This window comes from Molossus molossus, unplaced genomic scaffold (assembly GCF_014108415.1).
Source record: "Molossus molossus isolate mMolMol1 unplaced genomic scaffold, mMolMol1.p scaffold_m16_p_20, whole genome shotgun sequence".
Taxonomy (NCBI): Eukaryota; Metazoa; Chordata; class Mammalia; order Chiroptera; family Molossidae; genus Molossus; species Molossus molossus.
In genome coordinates this window covers 42,060,342-42,083,233 of record NW_023425356.1, presented here as the reverse complement: position 1 = coordinate 42,083,233, position 22,892 = coordinate 42,060,342, and the positions used below count along the sequence as shown (strand labels likewise).

Genomic DNA, 22,892 nt, shown 5'->3' with positions numbered 1-22,892 from the left:
TCCTTTCTTACAAGAGAACAAGGGGTTCTTGCAAGAGAACAAAGGCCTTTGACCTTTATCTTCTCCTTGAACAACCAGTTCCATGGTGGTAACAAGCCCTTTCCAAGGTAGGTTTGGTGGCCACCACCCAGTTCTCAGGTCAGCTTTGGGTGGGAGGTGCCTGCCATGGAGGATATTAAAAACAGCCCTCTCGCTGGTCTGCGGGGTACAGCTCAGTCTCATCCAGGCTCTCCTTGGTGTTCCAGACATCTGCAGGCCATTTCTCCCGTGTCATTCTCCTGAATCAGGGTCAGCTCGGAACATTTTTCTCATACCTGACCTGTGTTCTTGCAGGTCAGTTCAGGAAAAATGTCAAAGATGTTCACAGGCTAGGGCTTGTTAGGAAAGCAAAGACTCCCAGAGGTCCTTGAGTCAGCAGCTTCATGTGAGGTCTCTCTCCTTGACTTCTCCTCTCTGTTCTTTTATCATCTTCAGTAACTGGCTCCTTCCCTTCTCTTCCCTCCCTAGCCTTTCTTTTAGTCATGGTAGTAGAGGGTATCAACTAATTCATTTAGCAAATGTTTATTGAGTGTCTACTAAGAGCAGGCTCTAGTCCATGCTCAGGGGTTATAGCGGTAAGCAGGATAAAAGAGTAAAATCCAAGTCTTTACCCCAACCTACCAGGTCCTCATGATCTGTCCCTGTCACCTTCATGCCTCATGTTTCTCAAGCCCACCGTCCTGACACTGCACCCGGAGCCTTGCGCTGGCTCCCCCTTCTGCTCGGAAGGCTCTTCCCGGAGATCCCCAGAGCCCAGCCCTCTTCTGGAGCATGGTGCTCGACTGTCTCACCCTAGTGGACCTTCCCTGGACACCTTACATGGCCCTCCAGTCACGTCCAATCATCCTTGCTAGCTTTTCCTCCATTGTACTTTCTACTGCCTGGCTTAGCATATATCAAATAGTCTGTTGTCTCTCTCCCTCCACTACAGTGCACACTCATGAAAACAGGGGCTTTGGTTGGTTCACTGCTGTATTCCCAGTGCCCAGGACAGTAGCTGGAAATAGTCTTGGGAAGTATTCATCAGATGAGGACGAAATGAGTGAAAGAATAAATAACTGAATGAATGAATAAAAAGCTGAATGTTTCTAACCTCAAAGAATTTATAATCTGGTAAGAGGACACATAGACTAACTAAACAAAATAACTACAGCTTGTGTGGCAGGGCAGTGACTCAGAGGCTGGTAAGTCTGACTATCAAGGCTCAAATCCCTGCTCCACTTACTAGCTGTGTTTTCAAGGGCAAATTACTTAGACTCCCTGGGCCTCATTTTCTCATCTGTTAAATTGGAATAATATAATACTACCCTAGCCCTAGCTGGTATGGCTCAGCAGTTAGAGCTTTGGCCTGTGGACCGAAGCATCTCCGGTTTGATTCCAGTCAAGGGTATGCACCTGGGTTGCAGGTTTGATTCCTGCTCCCAGATGGGATTGTGTAGAAGGCAACCAATCAATGTGTCTCTCTCACATCAATGTTTCTCTCTCACTCTCTCCCCCCATCCCTCCCTTCTACTCTATCTAAAAATCAATGGAAAAATACCCTTGGGTGAGGATTAAAAAAAACAAAACGAAAAACCAACAAACCACCCTATAGGATTCCTGTGAAAATTAAATGAAAACATAAATCATACAAAGTGCTCAGTAAGTGCCTGGCATATAATAGCTCTTGATAGCTGTTAACTGCTATTATTATTGGACGGCTTGCCGGAATCCAGTGGAGCCCAAGAAGTTCTTCAGGCCTCTGTCATCCTTGTCTGATGTGATCGAGGGGTTTCTGCCTGGGGGCAAAGGGTGGAAAGGCCCCCTACCAGAAACACTGTCCATGGTCACCGTTGTATCTTAGGGTTTCTTTGAACCCCACACACCCCTGGTGTTCCCTTCAGACACACATCAAACATTTCATCTGCCCGCATGGGCTCTAAGCAATACATCCATCCTCTCTGGAAAAACTGTTTCCTATTGAAATATTAGCAACCAGTTAAACATTATTTTTTTCTTCTTCTTCTTTTTTCTAATACTTTTTAGGCTGCAGTAAATAATTGCTGAAGGCTGTACTTTAGGAGATACTTGTAAATCTATCTTTTGCCCTGTGATACAGAGAAAAGCATGTCAAAAGTCATCCTGACAATTTGCGTTTTAATTTGTTTTATGAGTTACCATTTAAAGAAGGGCAGTTTCTCATTGGTAAGCCGTCTTAAGAGGTTGGAGCTTTGATCTCAAATCCTAGGGAGGCTTTGCAGAAATTGGAGGTGACATTGTTGGCAGGTTCGTCTGTAGCTATTCTGCTGTTAATTAAACACACACATATACACGCTCTTATTTGCTCCCCTGGAATAAATGAATTGAGCTTGACTTTGGTTTTTGGTGGGAAGCTGTGAGAGGTCCAGGGAACATCAAAGGAATGCTCTTAATCTAGTAAAACGGACTCTCAGGTACCCTAGCTGGAACATTAAAGGGTGCTTGACACCAAAGCTGATCTAACTTCTTTACTGTAAAGCATTAATTCTCCTTAATGATAAGAAGAGTTCAGGGGCAAATAATCTCCGGTCCATTACGTTCCAGAGGGTTATAGGCACTTTATAATTTTATCTCACTTCTAAAGGTCTTGTCTGTAAAATTGTATATACATTTTTTTTGCATTGTCATACTTCTTGCACCTTCGTGATCTCAGTTTAAATGAAGATCTTAAACCTTTCTTTCTTTTGCATTTGAACTTGAGAATTTTAGAGTAATTACAGCTATCCCAAAGCTTTTTTATGCTTCTCAACCTCTAGAAACGAAGGCACAGGCAGGTTAAGACACTTGTGTGCACAGATGGTGCCTTTGCAGACCCCGTAGCTGGGAGGTCCATTTCCATGTCTGCTTAGGGAACCCTACTAAACCACTCATTGCTCCCCACAAACAGCCATCAGCATGCCTGCTGGGTGCCTGTTTTCAGTTCTAAAGAGTAGTGAGCAGAAGAGACGAGAATCCTGCTCTGGCGGAGTTCAGGTTCCAGTGGACAGTTAACACAGTGAGTTAATCAGTCACACAGTACCTTAGCCGGTGTTAAAAGGTGGTGGTGTCAGAGTTGGTTTGTGTTTTCAATAAGATGGTCAGGGAAGGCCTCGCTGACAAAGTGACCTTTGAGCAAAGACCCGGAGGAGCTGAGGGAGTGTCCATCGGCACAGAGTGGCAGGGGGCGGCAGGAGTGCCAGCTCCTGAGGCTGGAGCAGGCCTGGCTGTGGGTGGACAGCAAGGAGGCAGTGGGCTGAGGGAGAGGGGGTGAGGGCGTGTAGGAGGTGAGGTCAGAGAGATCAGGGAAGGTCGTCTCGGGCCTTGTGAGACAGGTAAGACACTGGTCTTTTCTCAGAGAGAGATGGGAGCCATGGGAGGTTTTGAGCCGAGTGATGACGCGATCGGTTTAGGTGGACTGGGATCCCTGTGGCTCCTGCAGAAGCCAGGAGACTAGTTAGGTCGCTGTTGCATTGCTCCAGGTCAAAGATGCTGGTAGGTTGAGCCCAGTGGAGGTGATGAGACGTGTTTAGATTCAGGGCATGTTATAAAGGCGGAGTGGGAAGGGTTTCCTGGGGGTTGGGCGGAGAAGAGTCAGGGATGTCGGCACTCTGAGCCGGAGCACCTAGGCCATGCGGACCTCTGCCACGTGTGTGTTATTGTTGACGCTTCTCAGTGGTCTCCAGACCATCATCATAGACTCCGTCTGGTCCTGTTATGAGCCTGCACACACTGATGGCTGACAGAAGTAGCCGTGTGATCTCAGCTCACATCCGGAGAAAACGGTCCTAGCTCAGTCAGTGAGAGAGAACTTTGCTCCCCAGGGTAGGTTGCTTAGTCCTTCGGGACACACCAGCCTGAACCTGTGGCATCTCCCTCTGGGAGCGGAGAGGAACTGTGACAGGTGTGGCGCCATCTGAGCCAGCATCTCAGCTCTGAGCCTGGAAAATGCAGAGACAGAGCAGCAGAGTTTGAGATGCTAAAGGAGAGACAAGGACTAGGAAGATCAGGAGACTTTCAGTACAAACACCTCTGAAGAGAAAAAGCACAGGAGCAGTAAAATGTGTGTCTTTTCCTGGTGAGGGGTTTTCCTTTTTATTTCTCTCCATCATGGCTCCCGGTTGGAAGAGAAACGATGCGCGATCTCCAGGATAACCTGAGAGAGGCTGGAGGCCCGGCAGGAAGAGCTGCTGGGGCACTCTGTCAGGTCGGTGGGCCGTCCATGGCCTCGGGGCACCCGCCCTGTTCTGTCCTCCTCAACCACAGAGCCTGTCGTGAGAACAGGAGGGCTCGGCGCTCTGTGGTGGCCGCGGGAGAGCCAGAATTTCCCCCGCGTTCCTTTGCTAGGAATCTCCCTTCCCATCCCGGCCTTGCTCACCGGGTTGAGTGAGTCTGAACTTGACCGGGTTCCTGTCTCAGGAAAAGCAAAGGGCAGCCCTGGAAGGCCTGGGAAGTAGCAGGTGCAGGACAGAATGAGGGGGACAGGCAGGGCGGAGGCCACGGAAGATCTTTGCGGGGCCAAGGGTTCCACAAGGCTGCTGGGCTCTGAAAAGGAGCAGCTGGATAGGCGGGGGCCGGGGTGGCTTAATGCCTAGGGGTACCCACTGGAACCTACCAGGATCGGGTGAGAGGGAGGCCAGACGGGCTGGCATTTGGTCAAACCAGATGGTGCATTTTTATTTTTCAAAGGATTTTAAATCCTAGGAACCAGGAACCATAAGGGAGGGCGGGGCCTTTAATCCCATTAGCAGGAGATAAAAGTGTGTGCTTTAAAAATGCAAACCTGCCAATTATAGAATTGCTATTATCGAAACTTGGGCACAGGCTACCAGCTGGGGAACTCCAGGGAGTCTGAATTCCTCATCGGTGGGAACAGTCGCAGCACGAGGGGTAGTGGAAGACTCCCGGAGGGCCCGAGTGAGCTGGCGGGGTGAGCCGTGGACCCCGGGAAGCAGGCGTGTTGCTCGCAGCGCTGCCAGAGCAGAGCGGTGTGCGCAGGGACCGATGGCTCAGTGCACACATGCTGAGTGTGCACATGCCGAGTGTGCACATGCTGAGTGTGCACTGAGATAACTGGAAAGTGTCAGCACCCGCTGCTCTCTAAAATGTTGTGCCCACGGTCCCCTTCCCTGGCTGCTGGGGATGGGCCAGCCTGCGTGACCCACAGCTGCTCCTGGCCTGCTCCTCGGGCCTAGTCGGTCTCAGACATCACGTGAGGGGCCGGAATTATTTCCATGACCCTTTTCTGACAGGCCTTGGCCTCGACGGAGCCTCAGCCGGAGTGCAGTGTGGAGTGACTGCGTGCCCACGAGGGTTGTGACTCCGCCCGCGAGGGGTGTGACTCTGCGCCCGCGAGGGGCGTGACTCTGCCCTAGAGGGGCGTGGCTCCGCCCGAGAGGGGTGTGACTCTGCGCCCGCGAGGGGCGTGACTCTGCCCTAGAGGGGCGTGCCTCTGCCCGAGAGGGGCGTGACTTTGTGCCCGAGAGGGGCGTGCCTCTGCCCGAGAGGGGCGTGGCTCCGCCCGAGAGGGGCGTGACTTTGTGCCCCCGATGGCGCGGGTGTGAGAGTGCCAGCAGGGCCGCGGCTGGTGGACCCGGCAGAGGGTGTGGGGTCGGGCCGAGTGCTCCAGAGTTCACGGAGGACGTGTAACATCTGATCCTGCAGCTGAGAGAACAGCCCGATTTCATTTTTTTAAAATTCAAAGTAATGTTAACTGTAAGAGAGTGTTAAGTAGGGTGATTCCTTGTCCCTTCTCTGTTTAGAATATACAGAGATACCCACTAAGTGAATATCAACAAAACAGTATCATTTCTGATGTTATTTCATAAACATTTCTTTCCTGAGTTACTCCTAAAAAGAGCCGCTGTGATGTCGTGGTTGAACGGAGTAGAGTTGCTCTGCACGCCACGGACTGGTCTTGTTTGCTTGTATCCCCAAAGGTATGGAAACCTGACAAGCCCGAGCTGTGAAGAAGAGGGAAGCCCAGGTTCCTCGGAGTCCAGGACGGTGATCAGGAAGTGAGTATGTCTGTCCTCTGCGTGCCAGCTCTCGGGCAAGGCTTCTTATCTTGAAACGACGTAGTTCAGAAGAGCTTTTAATTCCTTTGGAATATTGCCATGTGTTTAGTTTTTTCTTTCCATAATGTATGAGCACATATACTTATTTTTTGACCATCTAATGACATTCGGTTATTCATCTGGTAAAAATATATTGAGCACTTACTGTTTGCCAGGTCCTGTGTTAGGGATACAGCCCTGAACAAAATACGTAAGTCCCAGCTCTCATGAAGTTTATACTGTAGCAGAGAGAGACAGAGAGTCCACGCAAAGAGGGAGGAAGCAGGCAGGGGGCCCGACCGGATGGAGGGTCTGACTCTCATGGGGCACGAGGCATTTGCTTTCTGACCCATGATGTTGGGTCAGACACCGGAGCACGGTGAGGGCTGGGCTTTGTGATCATCCCGGGCAAAGAGAGTCCGGGAGAAGCGATGAGGCCGGAACACTGTTCAGGGAGCAGTGGGGAGGGGAGTGAGGCCGGAGCAGTGATTGGAGTGGCAGTTGCTAGGGGATACGATCTGTAAGGTGGCAGGGGCCGCGGTGGTGGGGACTCAAAGGCCTCGCGATGGACATTGAATTTTATTCTGAGGAAGATAAGCCTTTAGGTTTTGAGAAGACTTGTGCTATGACCTGATTGACGGTTTTATAATGGAGGGGATGGGGTAAGAATACCAGCAGGGAGCCTGGTTAGGGCCCTTGAAAGGACCCCGGCAAAGGATGAGGGCAGGCGGACTGGAGGTACAGCAGAGGAGCCCAGCTTCTGCAGAGTGTGGACGGCGTCGCTGGCAGGAGGTGCTGGGGAGTGCATGGGGCACATGAGACGAGAAGAGGAGGTGAGGACGCCTCCAGGCTTGTGGTGTGAGCATCTCTAGGACAGGACCTCAGTTTCACGAGCCAGGACTGACTGGCGGGCAGGAACTGTTGATGGGAGTGTGTCAGTAACTTAGTCTTAGACATGTTCATTTTGAGGTAATCGGATGAGTCTAGAGTTCAGGGAGAAGTCTGGACTGGAGATATACATGTGAGCATCCTTAGTTTACACGTGTTATTTACAGCTGTGGGGCTGGATATGACCTCCTGGGGATGAATGGTAGATAGAGAAGAGAGGGGTGCAAAGAAGTAGGTGAGGGGGCTGGGTCCTGATGGGGAGTTGGATTCAGGGAGGGTGCCAGGGCGTGCTTTCTAACCTGGCGGTGTTGAGCAGAGCCTTGGTTCCCTTCAGTGTCAGGTTAGGACAAGGGTGGGTCCAGCCGAGGAGCCTGGAGCCGAGCGGCTGAGGGAAGGAGAGGAGAGAAGAAGTTATGTTCCAGAAGACAAGGGTTTCAGGGTGAGGATGACCGGCTACATCTGACGCTGCCTGAAGATCAAGTGGGAGGAGTCTGGGTAGTTGACTGTTGCTTTGGCAACGCTTTGATCCTTTGTTTGATAGCAAAGATGTGGTTTAAGAGAGGATGGAAGGGGAGGAAGTAGGGATGGTGAGTTTGACAACTTCTTGGAGTTTTGCTATAAAGAGGAAGAGAAAAATGGGGTGGAGGATGATTTGGTCATAAGGGAGGGTTTTTTCACTGTGTATGTTTGTTTTTTATAGTGGGAGGTAGTTTATGCTGATAAGAATGAACTTGGAGACAATCAGGAAAAATCCATGCTGAGAGGTGGGGGCCCCCACTATTGCAGTGATATTCTTGAGTAGATGGGATATATCTCAGAGTGCCCGAAACATTCATTTTGGAGCCAAAAGTGTGGGAGGTAATCCTATGGAATTTTCACTCACAGGATTGACCCGTGGACTCCTTTCTTCAGGAGCCAGGGATGTGAAGGTTAGAAACTGTCTTTTTAACTCCCAAATTAGGCTCCAGGTATTTTATACTTTTCTTGGATGGGCTATAACTTTCCAGAAAACCAGACACGCCAGTGTCGATATTTGAATGCCAAGTGCAAGGTGTGGTGAATGGGACAGATGCTTTATTCCTAGAGGGCTTGGGGAGGCTTCTTGGAACTGACATTTGACTTAGGCCTTGAATAGGTGGTGAAGATTTTGGCGATAGAGCCATCCCGGCAGAGGGACTGTGTGACCAAACCAGGGCCATGCAGTGCACATGGCATTTTAGGGAACAGCATGGAATTAGTGTGGCTGCTGCACAGTATATAGGGTTGGGTGAAGGGAGTTAGTGGAGCTGAAGCTAGGTTGGGTTATATCATGAAGGGCTTTAATTTCTCACAATGTGTACAGGAGGAAAATAAGATGGATGAGTTTTGAGACTGGATTAGACTTAGTAAGCCTTCTTACTAAAGCCATATGAGCACCGCCTAGGAGCTCAGTAGAAATGCAGACTCTCAGGCCCCACCCCAGCATGGGTTAGGATCTGTGTCTTAACAGTATCTTCAGGTGAGTCCTATGCACTTTGAAGTTTGAGGATCATAGGATTAGAGAGGTTTTATTGTTGTTCATTTTGTTTATGCATGAAAACTAACTGCAATAATACCTTTTTTAAAAGAATCCTTTTCTAGCTGTGGTACATGTACACAATGGAATACTATGCAGCTGTAAGAAGGAGAGATCTCTTATCCTTTGAGACGACATGGAGGGACCTGGAGAGTATTATGTTGAGCGAAATAATTCAATCAGAGAAAGACAAATATCACTTATTTGTGGAATATAGTGAACAAAATAGACCCAGAGACATAGAAGTAGGGTATGGGCTGACAAACCTCAGAAGAGGGGGTCAGGGGGAGGGAATAGATAAAGCAAAGAATTTATATGCATATATGCATACCCAGTGGACACAGACAACAATGCTGGGGGGTAGGGGATGGGATTGGGAGGAGAGTGTCAATGGGGGGAAAAGGAGAAATATCAGTAACAAAAATAAATTAAGAAAAAATAAAATAAAACGATCCTTTTCTAATGCATCCTTTTAAGCATACACAGAAGAAGAGGTACTGTAAGAATTGAGTGGTCAGCTTGTCAAATGTTACCTTGGCCAGATTCAGAAATAAGCATGTTGCTGTCCACATATTTTGGAGTTGAGTCAAATCTAGGGCTTCCATTCAACCCAGCCACCTGGACACTCCAAGGAGAGGAACAGTCTGACAAATACCCAGAGCCTTTCTGTTTCCCAGGGGGTGTTTGAGGTTAAATAGGTTTATGGGAAGTAGTAGCTAAAGAAAATTGATCTGTGCCCTGGATGTGAAGAGTCATGCTCATTATTTTAAAGGCTTGTTGTTATAAAACTTCATTCAGATTCATTGTGCGCCAGGAACAGCAAGGTGGGTGAAACGCCAGGATAAGCTGTTTTCAAGGGCTTCACAGTCTTAAGCATGTGAGGCTTAACAAAGGACTTCATATAGAACTCCCCCGAGGGGTCTGGCGTCTGGGGACAATGGTTCTTTCCTAAAGCCTCACAATGAATTGGTGGAAAGTTCTTGACCCTTTTTCTCTAACTGAGTTGCCTTTTTAAAAAAATTATGCCTGATGAAAAATACCACTTTATCTTATAATGGGTTGCTCTGTCCTACAAATACCGGAATGCTAAAGTCCCCTTGGTCTGCTGACCTCTTTCTTCCTTCCATTTCCCTTTCTGCTGTGTGTGTGTGTGTGTTTTTTTTTTCTCTCCCACTTCTCCTTTTATTATCTTTCACATCACTTCACCATTATCTCTCTGTAAACTTACCCTTGTCCTGATCATTCTTGTGACTAGATGGGGTCACTGCTTTGTCCTTCTAAGGAAACCAGGGGACCACCCTCTCCATTCCACAGATAATGTATTGAAAGTTCTGCGATCGCCCCAGAGCTCTGACATCGGATGCCCCGGGGCGTCCTGAAAACTGATGGATGTGCAGGAGATATGATGATAGGGCACTTCTCCGGGGCACTTCTGCCCTCAGAGGACACTGGCGATATCTGGAGAAATTTTGCTTTCAGCACCATGGGGGACACTGTTGGCGTCTACTGGGTAGAGGCCAGGATTGCGGTGACACATTCTACAGTGCCCAAGAGAGTCTCTGACCCTCGATGTCCAGATGCCCAGGGAAGAAAGCCTGCTCTATGGTGAGAGGCTACAGTCCTCAGGTCTTTAGGAGAGTGTCAATGGGGGGAAAAGGAGTCTTTAGGAATATCGAAATCTACGCAAACGGAGGCCATGCTTACTTGGAAATGTATTTGTTCATATCCTGTCTCGTAATTAGGAGAATCAGATGCTGAGGTGGCCCAGGAACCAGCCTCAGGGAAGGTGGAAGGTGAAGGGCCCTGTATAAAGGGCCTGGAGGACTCAGGTTAGAGCCTCCCTCAGTCACTCTGTCACTTACCAGCCAGGTGGCCTGGTCACTTGACCTGTGTCAGTTTCAGTTCTTCACCTGAAGAATGAGTGCTTGGAATATGTGAGCCGTGAGGTCCTTTCAAGTGTAATAATGTCTAGGATAAAATTTATTTTGCTTTCTCTCTATGTTTTTAAAAATTAAAGTGAATATCAGAAACAGATATATGGTCCAAATATTATATTGAAGTTTTGAGAGGTACCCATAATTGCTTCTCTCTGTTGGAAAGATTATGTAACCCGTTTTGCTGAAACAGGAAGAAAAAATAGAGTCTTTGATTGGCTTGTTATTAATCATGATATCACAACTGCTCACTGTGGTCATTAATAAGAGCTGAGTGAAAGCGTTGCATTGTGGGTAAGACAAGGAGTGGCAAAAGCCCGTGACTTTCCTTTGCTGTGAATGTGTCCTGTGATTTCAGGTGGGAAACAGAGGCAGGAAGAAGTAAACATCCTGTTGTAGGGCAGCGGCCTTCAGTTTTGGAGAGTTTAGAGACGGGGACTCCGTGTTGGGTTTAACCATGAACAGAAAAATGCTCAACCATTGTTTGTTTTGGTTTCTGCTATAAAGCACGAGCAGGGCTTTCATTTTATACAGGCTCCTACGTCCCAAGATAACAGTCTTTCCTGTGTTTCTAAATATGGATCTAATCAACCTCAAAGAGGATACGAGAACTTAGAAGAAGGAAAACAAGGAAGTACAGATGAAACAGTCAGAATGAAAGATGGGTTTCTCGTGTCATGGACCACAAGGGCCTAGTGTTCTTCATCGCTTCGGAAGGAATCGGGTTGCACCCTGGCTCCCACCTGCAATCCCAGCCCCGGTGTGCCCCGTGCAGCGTCAGGAACCTTTCACGTTACGTGGCGACAACAGCGTCGCGAGGTATTCCAGACGCTGGCACCGTGGTCACCCAGTGGTTTCTGCAGATGGCGCTAGACTGGGGGATATGACAAGGCCTACCATGCCTGTTTCTACTGACAGTTGCCACTACCTGGAAATCAGGACACTCACTTTCTGTGACAGAAGAAAACATCTCTGCCCACACTCATTCTGCCTGTGCCCCGTCCTCCTTCCTGCTGACATTTCACGTGATCAGAGGCTGTCTGTTTAGGACGATGCGACCAACCAGACGGAGAAAGGCAGCCGCCCCTGGCGCAGCCTCCCTGAGCACAGGCACTGAATTCCGAAGCAAGGCCTGCGAGGAAGGGGTGTGCCCAGGCAAGCGTGCATGCCCCCCATCTGCTGGCTCCCCGTGCAGCTGGGCCTCCACTGTCTGTGTAGACGGGCAACTCGATGCAAAGAGGTTCAGAACGCCCCAGGAAGTGACACTCTTTCTTTTCTTTAATAACATTGGAATGTGGCCCTGGCCAGTTTGCTCAGCGGTTAGAGCCTCGGCCTGCGGTCCAGAGAGGCCTGGGTTCGGTTCCCGCTAAGGGCACGTGCCTCGGTTGCAGTTTGTCTCCGGCCCTGGTTGGGTCGTGCAGGTGGCAACCACTTGATGTGTCCCTTTCACATCGATGTTTCTCTCTCTCTCTTCTTCCCTCTCTATCTGAACAAAAAATGGAAAAGTGTCCTTGGGTGAGGATAAAAAAAAAATAACATAATATTAGAATGTTGAAATTTCTTCTGTTTCCTTCTCGGTCATGGACTCTGCACTTCCCTCTGCCCGCCATGCTTTGTGGCCCCCAGCTCTTCCCCATGGTGGCCGTGCAGGGGGACTGGGCTGCTTTCATCTCGGCACGTCAGATGATGTGATGCGAATGTCATCCTTCTTATCTCTTCCCAGAAGCAGCAAACAGTGATTTTGGTCACTGGTGAAGAATCATCAGATAGTAGTTATCTAAGGCATTGGAAACACTTTCAAGAAAAGGGAGATGAGTTAGAGAAAGTTGGCTGACTCTCTCATGCCTGGGAAACTTTACAGTGGAAAGTATTTAAAAATCTTCCCAGAGCCTTTGCAACCAATTTTCATTCCAGCAAATGTCAATACCCTGAGAAGGCAACTGAAATTAACGGGAGTAGTTGTAACAAGAATGAGGAAAAGAAAGAGAGGCGAAGAATAGAGCAAAAAATAAGATGTAAAACTCCAGATTTAGAGAATTAAAGCCTGTACTGTGACAGGAATATTTTTTAAAAAGTTAAAGTTTAAACAAATAAAAAAGAAGAAGAAATGGAGAAGAAATAGACCACGTCAAAGAGCTTGGTATTTGTCTTTAAAACATCCATACTGGAAAAAGAAAAATGCAAATTAAAGTTTTAAAAGTCATTGAAATCTTGAATCAAAATTGTACGTTTAAGGGTCTAAGAGAGTAGGCTTCCAAGCAGAAATTAGTTTTCTAACCATTAAGGAGGAATATAACAACAGTGACAATAAGTGATGCAAAAAGAAGAAAAAAGGCTCAACTGAGAATCTCCCAGCGTTTTCTGCACGTTAGAGGAAGGTCGACAGAAATGACAACCAGTCTCTGTCACTTGATTCAGCCTGCAGCCTCCCAGATGGCAAGAACGATAGTGACCATCGCCATGCGGGCCACCACCGCAGGCTGCGGTCTGTGCTGTGCGCAGCAGTGCAGGGCGTCGTTCTGAGGCCCTTGTGTCTTTTACCTTCAGGCGTAGGCTGTCCAACTGTCCTCCTCTTACAGGTGTGTGAACTGAGGCTTCAGAAAAGTTGGTTAAGAGAGGGGCCTGGTGTTTGAAGTCAGGTCCCGCTGACTGCAGGACCTGGGCTCCTCCCCACTTCGCCTCAGGCCTGCCATTTCCAAAGGAGCATTGGGATCTCAGATGCTCAAGATTCCCTCCGACTTGCCTATGACAAGGCAATAGTGCATGAAGAACTAGGTTATAATATCACTCCTGTGACTCATGTGTTAGTGTGTTAGCATTCAGAGGTCTTTTCATTTGGGATTATTTCCTTTATTTGATGTGACTTTGTTGGGCTTTATTGAATGAACACCCTGAGCAAGGACCCCAAACATCTGTTAGGAATGTGGAAGTTCGGCTTGTTTCCTGGGGAAGAAGATGGGCTGCAGGATATGAGGAAAGAAGAAGGAAGCCCCGATTGGCGAGGACATCCATCTGAGTGCCTGCTTCCTGTCCTTGTGGCTAGCATCTGTCGTCACCAATGGGAACTCCACTCTAATGGTGAAAACGATGGAGGGCCCACAGGTTTTCATTGGAGACCTATACATAGCATAAAAACTCCCTTCTCAGACTGTGCAGAATTGGAGAAGAAAGAGTTATGAGGTCCCTGAAAAATAATTTTGGTGAGTGGCAGTATCCCTAATACTAATAGCTAGAATTCATTCACTGCTTAGTAGGAGTAGTCCCTCTCTTAAGTGCTGTATATCCTTTAATATTCCCATAATAACTCTATGTATTAATAGTCCCATTTTACAGATGAGGAGTCTGAGACACAGAGAGGTTGAAGAGCACGTACGTTCAAGGTCATACGGTGAATCAGCAAAAGGTCTGGGATTTAACCCAAACCTCAACCTCTGTGGCCTCTGCTTCTTTCCATGTGATGAAAAGGAGAATGTTTCTCTTAAGTGCTTAGCTGGACCTTCTTGTTCATCCATTTTTTAAAATTAAGAGTTTTTTTTTAACAACAGTTTTAGATTTATATAAAATTTGAGCAGATAGTACCGAGTTCCCGCATACCTCCCTTGCCGTTTCGTCCATTGTTCTTACGTCAGCATAGTTCATTGAGTATAATAAGTGAACTCTGACACATGATTAACTGCAGCCCAGACTTTCTTCAGATTGTCTTACTTTTTACCATATGCCCCTTTCCTGTCCCTGGATCCCACCCAGGACACCACCTTACATTTAGTAGTGACGGTTTCTCAGACTCTTCTTGTTTTTGAAAACCTTAATGGTTTTGATAAGTACTGGTCAGGTATATTATAGGATGCCTCTTAGAATTTTTGTCATAATTAGACTGATACTTTTCTCTAACTAGACTGAGTTTAGGAGGCTTTGAGAGAAATAGCAGAGGTAAAATGCCATTCTCATCACATGATACCGAGCCTACGTGCTATCAGCATGATTTTTTAAGAGTTTCAAAAACAAGTTCTATTTTGACATAACACTTAAACAAAACATAGTATCATATAATTTTTTGGTTTATTTTTTTACAAATATTCCAATTCTCCTCTTCCTCTGGGCACGTGTCAGATTGCAATTCCCCATGCCACTGAAGGTAGGCATGGTCTTGGGACTACCAGCAGGATTTATGACGCTCATGTTGGCCTTGATCACCTGGTGGGAGTAGTATTTTTCAGATTTCTGCATGGAAAACATCTTCTTTTCCCCTTCCTTTCCATACTAAATTGTTTGGTAGGAAGCCACTATGCACAGCGCACGTTTAAAGAGTGGAAATGATGCTCCCTCTTTTAGGGTGAGGTGTCTAACTTATTTGGAAAACTTCTGCATGGCAGATTTGTCTTCCCCGTTTATGAATTTATTTAGTCACTTACTTAAATCAGCATGGGCTCATAGATATTTATATTTGGGTTATAATACAATGCTACTTTAATTTATTCTGTTGTTCAGATTGTTCCAGCTCTGACCATGTAGGAGCTCTTTTGGCTGACACGGACGTCACTTTGACATACCCCTGTCATTGTGGCTTTTGATGCTCTAGGCTCATCTGGTATGTATGTTTTCTACCTCAGGCCTAGGATCAGCCATTTCTTCAAGGAGGCCTAGTTCTTTTGATTAAAGAATGGTATTAGAAACCATGATCTGAGTGCTAGGTGTGCTCATTGCCTCTGGGGTGTCACTTATTTTAGGCCCTCTCAGCTGACAGGGCTAGGAAATTACACACACACACACACACACACACACACTAGTTATGTAAACATACATATCAATATTTCTGTGTACAATCATCAGCATTATGTTAAACATGAGTTTTTACTGATGTCTCCGACTCAAGTCCATTGCTACATGGATCATTTTAGCCTCCTCCCCTTGTTTATTTGTAAATTCCCTGTACAATAGTGAGAAAACCAGCTTCTCCCATCTGCCACTCAGTTACTTAACTGTTCAATTCAGTAGCAGTCTCAGAATTGTTAACTCACGCAGTAGGAAACAGCTTTCATCAGCTATAGTATGGTGTGTGTGTGTAGTGCTGTTTGCAACTTTAATCCTAGACTTAAAGACTGTGCTTCTTTTTTAAAATAACAAATATAGCTAATATTTTTTGAACACTCACCATGTTCTTGGGACTAGCCTAAATACATGTATTATCTCTGAGGCCTCACAGCAACTCTATGAGGAGGGATCTGTTATTCTCCCATTTTACAGGTTAGGAAGCCGAGACATAAAGAGGTGAGTTAGGTAACAGCTAGTAAGCCATAGAACCAGGATTCCAGCGAGTCGAACTCCAGAGACTGTTTAGCACATTGGCTGGACTGCTCACGAAAGTGGGCGTTAGGAGCCTGTTAGTTTTCCCTTTTCTAATGGAATACAGTCACTGACACAGTGAGTGTGGTTTGGTGCTGTGGGGTTAGTCTAGGCACAGTCATTTTCTTCAGTTTCTGTAAATTCACCTTCAGGAGCCAGGGCCTGCACATGCAGTTTGGGGATGCACGACAGGTGTGTGAACACGCTGTGTACTCGTATTTCCGCATGTCCTTCCCGTCACCATCCTCTCTTTCTGCTCCGTGCCCCGGGCTCTGTCTCTTCCTTCCCTGCCCCGCAGTGCTCACTGGCTTTTGTGCCCCGTACTTGCCTTCTGGTGCTCAGCGCTCACTGGGGCCTGTCGGCAGCCGTTTCCCTGGGCCTCTCAGTTCCTTTCACTTTCCCTCCCGTGTTCGAATCCCTGCTCACCATAGTACCAGACATACAATGGAAAGTACAAGAAAGCACTGCAGGACGACCTTGACAACTTCAGATAATAATGTTCCCATCCATTCGAGGCTTTTTCAGAAAAAATAAAATAAATCTCTGTGCCTGCCTTTGTTCTTTCTCACCCGGAGAACTGTCTCGCCAGAGTCCCTCTGGCCCCCTCCCTGAAACCGGAAGCCTGTTCTGTGACTAGGAGAACAACGCGAAGGTCCAGCTTCGAGCCGGACTCGAGATCACTTCACTCTTTTCCCTGAAGGACGAGGCTCCCCCCCTTCGGGCCTGGCAGGGTAGCGTGCCACGTGCCACGTGCTTCCAGGGCCCACCCTCCACGCAGATCTTCATGATCAACGTCAGGGAAAGGTCCAGTTGTTGGAGAGGGTCCTAAAATAGAAAAAGATTTTTCTGCTTTTGAAAAAATAGTTTCATGTCTCATCTTCTGCTGATGATTAAGTAACAATAAATTATTATCTTAACTAGACTTCTGGGGAGAGAAAAGAGCTCCAAACGGACAGTTATTCTTTTTGTACGGCGAGCCGATCTCTTGGCGTGGAGGTTACATACAAATCATGGGAGAGATGACTTCATTCCTAAAAAAAATTTTATTAAACATGTGACCAATTCTAGAGTATTTTACTACTGGTGGGATTGTTAATACAATGTAATGCATTCACCTAAAAAACATCTCTGTACGCGTTACCAGTGCATGGCTCGAGCATAGCAGCAGCCTCAACCCAGCCCCCTTACTCCACATTGCATGTCTGAGGGTCCCCGGCACGGCTAAAAGTTTTGTGCTATTTCCTTGTAGCTGAGTGTCTGTTGTTTTCCAGCCAGGTATTACTAAGTGGGACGCCTGTTTGGCTACGAAATAGAACATGTATAGCAAATCTCACCGTGAGTCATACCTCCCCTCTCTTTCTAGTTTTGAAACAGGTCTTTATGTCCCTACCAAGTATTTCTCTCTCTCTCACCTCAGGACCTTTGCTTAGCTGTTGCTCCAGTCTTCACCTTACTAACTCTTCCTTATCCTTAATATCTCAGCGTCAACATCATTTTCTCAGGGAAGTGGTCCCTGTAATCCTGACTAGATTAGATCTTTCTGAAGGTAAATCCTTTGATGGGATCCTAGACTCTCCTATTGTGACGTTCATGACGTAAATAGTTTTTGTGACTATAGAAAATAAAGGGCAGTCAGTAAGTCTCAGTTTAGTTAGTGAGTTAATTCTCCCCAGAGGTCTGTTTTCTTAGAAGGAAGTAGCTTAGGACCTGTATCAGTCAGTTCCACACACGGACCTCTGAGCCTGTCCCCTTTCCCTACAGAAATCTGTGCCAGGTTGGAAAAGCTTTACGTATGACTAAGTTTTGCATGTTGCCTAGGATGCTAGAGGCAGAAAACGCAACCCTGGTGTTCCCTTCTGCTCGGAGTTTGGCCCCGCCCCTGGCCACACACCCAACATGCTTGCACCTCCTCTTGGGACTTAGGAGTTTTGTCCTGTGACCCACCAGAGTTGCTTTAGGAAAGGAGTCATGTACTGGCTTTTGTCCTTTCTGACTTTAGGTGATGTCACCACCTTAATCTCTCCATTTGGTTTCAGAAATTACTTCTTCAGTTTTCACAAGTCATTTCAGAATCATGTCCTGCAATTTGTATCCCAGTTTGATGTCCCCGGGTTGGTTTGTTCTCAGGAGGACACCCCAGGGGTGTGGGTGTGGGTGGTGGTGGTGGATGGTGACAGTCTCCTCCAGCCACACTCTGTAGCCGGGCTTGTATTCTATGTCTTTCTTTTTAAGATAGCTAGAGGATTCTCTCCACGGATTTCCATGCGTGGTTTTCACTGAGCCATTTCACATGACCTTGTTCAATACCTTCCTTTTGTGGCTCACGGCAAGTAGTTTTAAGACTGCTCTCTCTCCTGATATCTCCGAATGTCCTTATTGATGTGACGTAAGTTGGACTCATACGTGTCGGCGCCAGGGAGAGGAAGGCGGGTGTCATTATGTCTCGGCTCCAGATAGGGGTCAGTGGAGTTCAGAGGCCTGTCCGCCCCCCCTAGGGCACAGGTATTCCTTTCCCAGTTCCTTTGTTCTGTGCACAGAGCCGAGGGGCTTCTCTAGTCAGTAGTCACGCCTTTCCTGTAAGCTTGTGACTTTAAGCCAGGATCGTGCTTCTTTCGCTGTCCTTCACGTCCTCCTCACGAGCAGATCTGGTTGGTGTGCACGTTAGAGCTCAGGGGCGGCACCAAGACGGGGACGACAGAAAAGCCATTGTCAGCAGCCTATGGCATCGCTCCCGCCTGAGCAAGGTTGCTTTCCTTTCTGAAGTCGTACACGTTTCGCGTTTTATCTGCTGCTCCCTCTTTCGAGAATGGAGCTGCTGCTAGGCTGGGTGAACGGGTCCAGGACTGTCCAGAAAGCCCCCCCCCCGCTGGCGTGGTGACACCCCCGCACACAGAGCAGGGGCTGCCTCGAGGGTGTCGTTGTGTGTGCCTGGCCTGCCCTCCTTCTCGCCCCCCCCTTCCCCTCCATCTCTCTCTTGTGTGACGTGGTTTTTCTGTGTCTGGGTTTGTAGTGACCCTCAGAGCCCTCGGGCTAAGCTGCGGGAATGGTGCTGTCGCGGAGGGGAGAGTAGGTTACCAGAGCTGGTGTGCGATAGGAGGCCGAGGGACGCATTTTGCACGTAGAGGCCAGTCCAGTCGGGACCTAGTAAGCCCCCCGTCAGAACACCCCGACTTGCCGAGGCTGCTGCTTTCCCGGAGGTACGCTCTGTAGGGTGTGCCCTGCAGAAACACACACAGACGCAGAGATGTACACAGGTGCACATTCTGCAGAGTGTAGCTGTGCGACCTAGGGGTGACTTAGGTGCTCGCACACCCGGGAAGAATGCTCACGTTAACCTTGGCGTCCCTGCAGCGAGCGCTCGAGGCAGTGCAGGCGGAGGCGTCTGTGGGGTCCCAGGGCAGGGCGTGCCGTCTCTGTTTACAAGTTCTGGCCGTTTGAGCACGTGTGCATATCCGCAGGAGGTCTAAAAGAACAACTCAAACTACGCAGAAGGTCTGGGAAGGGGACTAGAGTGAACGGGGAGTAGATACTTGGTTGTTTTAGTTTATACACATTTGTAGTATCTACTTTTGTCAATAAATAATCAGTTTTATCATTTAAAAAATAACACTTATTGGGGTAAAGGAGTTAGTGGTACATTACTTTCTTTTAATGTCTTTTACCTGTAATTTTGTGTTTCTGCCTGGGTTTTAAGTTCCGAAGTTCTAAGGGGGTCATGGAGGTCATTGGGTCGCTGGTCTTGTTCTTAGGTGGATGCTGTTTTTGATTTTTACTGTGTGATGTGAATTATTATCCCTCTGCACCTACTTTTTCATCAGTGTCCTTGGAAGAGCGTCCCCTCACTGAAATGTTAAGACCTATCGGCTGAGTAGTGGTGCCAACTAAATGAATTCTTCTGTCTTTTGAGAAATACAGAGCTGGTTGGCAGGGGTCTACCTGATGGGTGTAGACATCGTGCTTTGCAGTTATAGGCATCACTCCTCCGTGCCTACCACGGTTGTAGGCATCACCCCTCCGTGCCTACCACAGATCTAGGTATCACCCCCTCCGTGCCTACCACAGTTGTAGGCATCACCCCCTTTGTGCCTACCACAGTTGTAGGCATCACTCCTTCTGTGCCTACCACAGATCTAGGCATCACCCCTTCCGTGCCTACCACAGTTGTAGGCATCACCCCCTCCGTGCCTACCACAGTTGTAGGCATCACCCCCTCGGTGCCTACCACGGTTGTAGGCATCACCCCCTCCGTGCCTACCACGGTTGTAGGCATCACTCCTTCTGTGCCTACCACAGATCTAGGTATCACCCCCTCCGTGCCTACCACAGTTGTAGGCATCACCCCCTCCGTGCCTACCATGGTTGTAGGCATCACCCCCTCCGTCCCTACCACGGTTGTAGGCATCACTCCTTCTGTGCCTACCACAGATCTAGGTATCACCCCCTCCGTGCCTACCACAGTTGTAGGCATCACCCCCTCCGTGCCTACCATGGTTGTAGGCATCACCCCCTTCATGCCTACCACGGTTGTAGGCATCACCCCCTCTGTGCCTAGCACAGTTCTAGCTCAATGCTCATCAGCAAAGTGGGAAAATTATTCATAGAAAAGTCAGAGTTTTTATAAAAATGAAATATTAGAATGCCCCTTTATCATTTTCTTTTTTAACTTGTGGTATTTGGCTTTGGTGGGGAAAGGAGAAATAGTCAGTGCCGTGTGGGCTCTCAGAACATAGAAGCCCACCAGCTTGATAGGTTACGGGACACACACATATACACATAGCAGATGACACTACCAGTGAGCTGAATATTGGCGTTTCACTGAAGCCCATTAATTTCATTTTACTCATGTTTTCAATTAATCTCAGAGCCCAGATTAATATCTTCCAGCTTTCTGGGAAGGAATGAAACTTTTGTTTGTCTTTTTATTTAATCCAGACTAAAATTCAGAATACTGGATGGTTTCTATGGTTTGAAATTCCAACGTTTGTTCGGTGGTTTTGTGGCCTCCACTTGTGATACCGGTACGTGAACGGTATAGCTCCAGATGGGTGCAGGTCCCCGTCAGGGAGACAGCAACGCCCACACCAGTGAAAACAGTTACAAGGTTGTCTCTTTCTGTTGGTGTCCGTCAGGTCCCACACAGCGAGCACGGATGCCTTGAGCACAGTCCAGCTCCCGGGCATGAAACTGGGACACGTGATGTTTGGACACACCTGTGCAGGCCCCGCCTGTGCCCTCACATCTGTTTTAGTGTCTTTAAAGTTTGTTCATTAGAATGAACAATTTGTTTGAAGTATAATTCGATAATTTTAATATTTGCTAAAAATTTCTTTTCAGCTGAGATATTTTACTTACTTAGGTCACTAGCTAACGAAGCGTCATATCTCTGTCGATAAGGCATGCATTGAGCCCTGGCAGGTGTGGCTCAGTGTTTGAGCGTTGTTCAGTTCCCTGAAAGGTCACCGGTTCGATTCCTGGTCAGGGCACATATCTAGGTTATGGGTTTGATCCCTGGTCAGGTGTGTATAGGAGGCAGCTGATCGATGTTTCTCTCTCTCTTCTCTTAAAAAAAAAATCAATAAAGAAAAGAAGAATAAAACATGCACTAACTTATAGTCCCTGCTGTCTTCTCCAGCCTTCATCAGTGAATATGCCTTGGTTCTGGGGGTAGCTGATTGTTCGTGAGGTCAAGTGCCTTGTTCTCCATGGGGCATAGCCCAGAAGGTGCCCAACTCAGCACATCTGTGAAGTCCTCTTTGACTATGAAGCATAGAATACATGTACTCAAACCTTTTATCCTTCCGGTCAGCCAGCTGTGTCTCGTTCATTGAGTGGGGGGCATGCTCCTGTTCTAAGTGACATGTCCAGAGACAGCTGTGGACACACAGTGACCCCCTGTCTGCTTTTGTACCCTGAACCTTGTGTCACCCCATGTGGACTGTGCTAAGCCAGCAGAAGAAATCACCTTCACAACAGCTTTGCTCGCTAAGTTTTTCTTCTTTACCTTTCTAAACCCAACTTCTCTGCTCATACGATTTCTCCCACTTGAAACACACTCTTCTCTTGTAATTTGAGAAGCAAAAGGATAATTTTGTGAGGAGATTTTTGGTTCTTATGTTGAAACCCTGGTGATCTCTGGAAAATGAACGTATGCATTTATCTTTTCCAAACCTAGGCGCTGCCTTTCATCAGTTGGATTTCTAGCCTACCGTCAGTCAGTTAACTCCTGAGATGCTAGGACAGTAGGTGTCGTCGTCTCTGGTTTGAGGGAATCCAGAACTGGAAACACTTAGTCTCCTTGTGCACAGACTGCTTTGAAGATGCTTCAAGACTCACTAAATCTTCTGCATGTCTTCTTCTGCCCTGTATGGATTTCTCCAAAGATTATAATCCGCCCCCCCCTTTTTAAAAAAAATTTATTAGTCTTTACCCTGCTCCTCAACCATCGCTTAAAATAATAAAATGTAGTCAGCTTGTTTTCAAGTGCTTTAATTTCATGGACATTGCCAGGGACTTTTAGATGAATGTGTTACCTGTGGAAGTGGAGTTCTTGGGGTGCCACGAGGAAATGAATTTCCTGAGGCTCCCACGGGAGGGCGGGGTTTTGTGGAAAGCTTTATTGATGATGTAAAATTAGGGGGATTCCCCTCCAAGGTCCCATCTCTGTCCATCCTGACGTGGACGTATTCCAGTCTTGTCTTCAGCAGGGCCAGAATGAAGGCCATGCCCAGAATTCTGCTCCGTATTACACAGTCCAGTCCAGCATCTGGCTGGCTTCGCTGGTCCCCAGCTGCCGTGGGGGTCCGCACGGCCGTGGCCATGCGGTGCGGCCCCTAGGGCACCTGGCTGTGGAGAGAACATGTGGACACACGGGTGAGGGGGTCATGGAGCGAGAGAACCGGCGCAAGGAAGCTCCTTCCTCCAGGGTTTAACCAGGACTTAACCGATGAGCTTTCCAAGATTTCACATGCTTCTGATGGGTGCACCCCTAGCCAGTTCATTGCTCCCCAGGCTAGACTGACAGGCAAGCACCTCCCCTGCATCACCCTGACCCCTGCACACGTGTGCCTACCTCCAGCCCCCAAT

At 47.8% G+C, this 22,892-nt stretch overlaps 1 protein-coding gene across 2 annotated transcripts in view; it reads left to right on the top strand.

The window, feature by feature from the left end:
* Nucleotides 1-22,892, top strand: part of RGL1 (ral guanine nucleotide dissociation stimulator like 1) — a 225,632-nt gene that overhangs the window by 159,174 nt on the left and 43,566 nt on the right. For both annotated transcript variants that reach the window (XM_036272600.1, XM_036272601.1), the window contains one exon: nt 5,973-6,050. In XM_036272600.1, the coding sequence (XP_036128493.1) occupies nt 5,973-6,050 (78 nt within the window). The remainder of the gene's footprint in view (nt 1-5,972; nt 6,051-22,892) is intronic.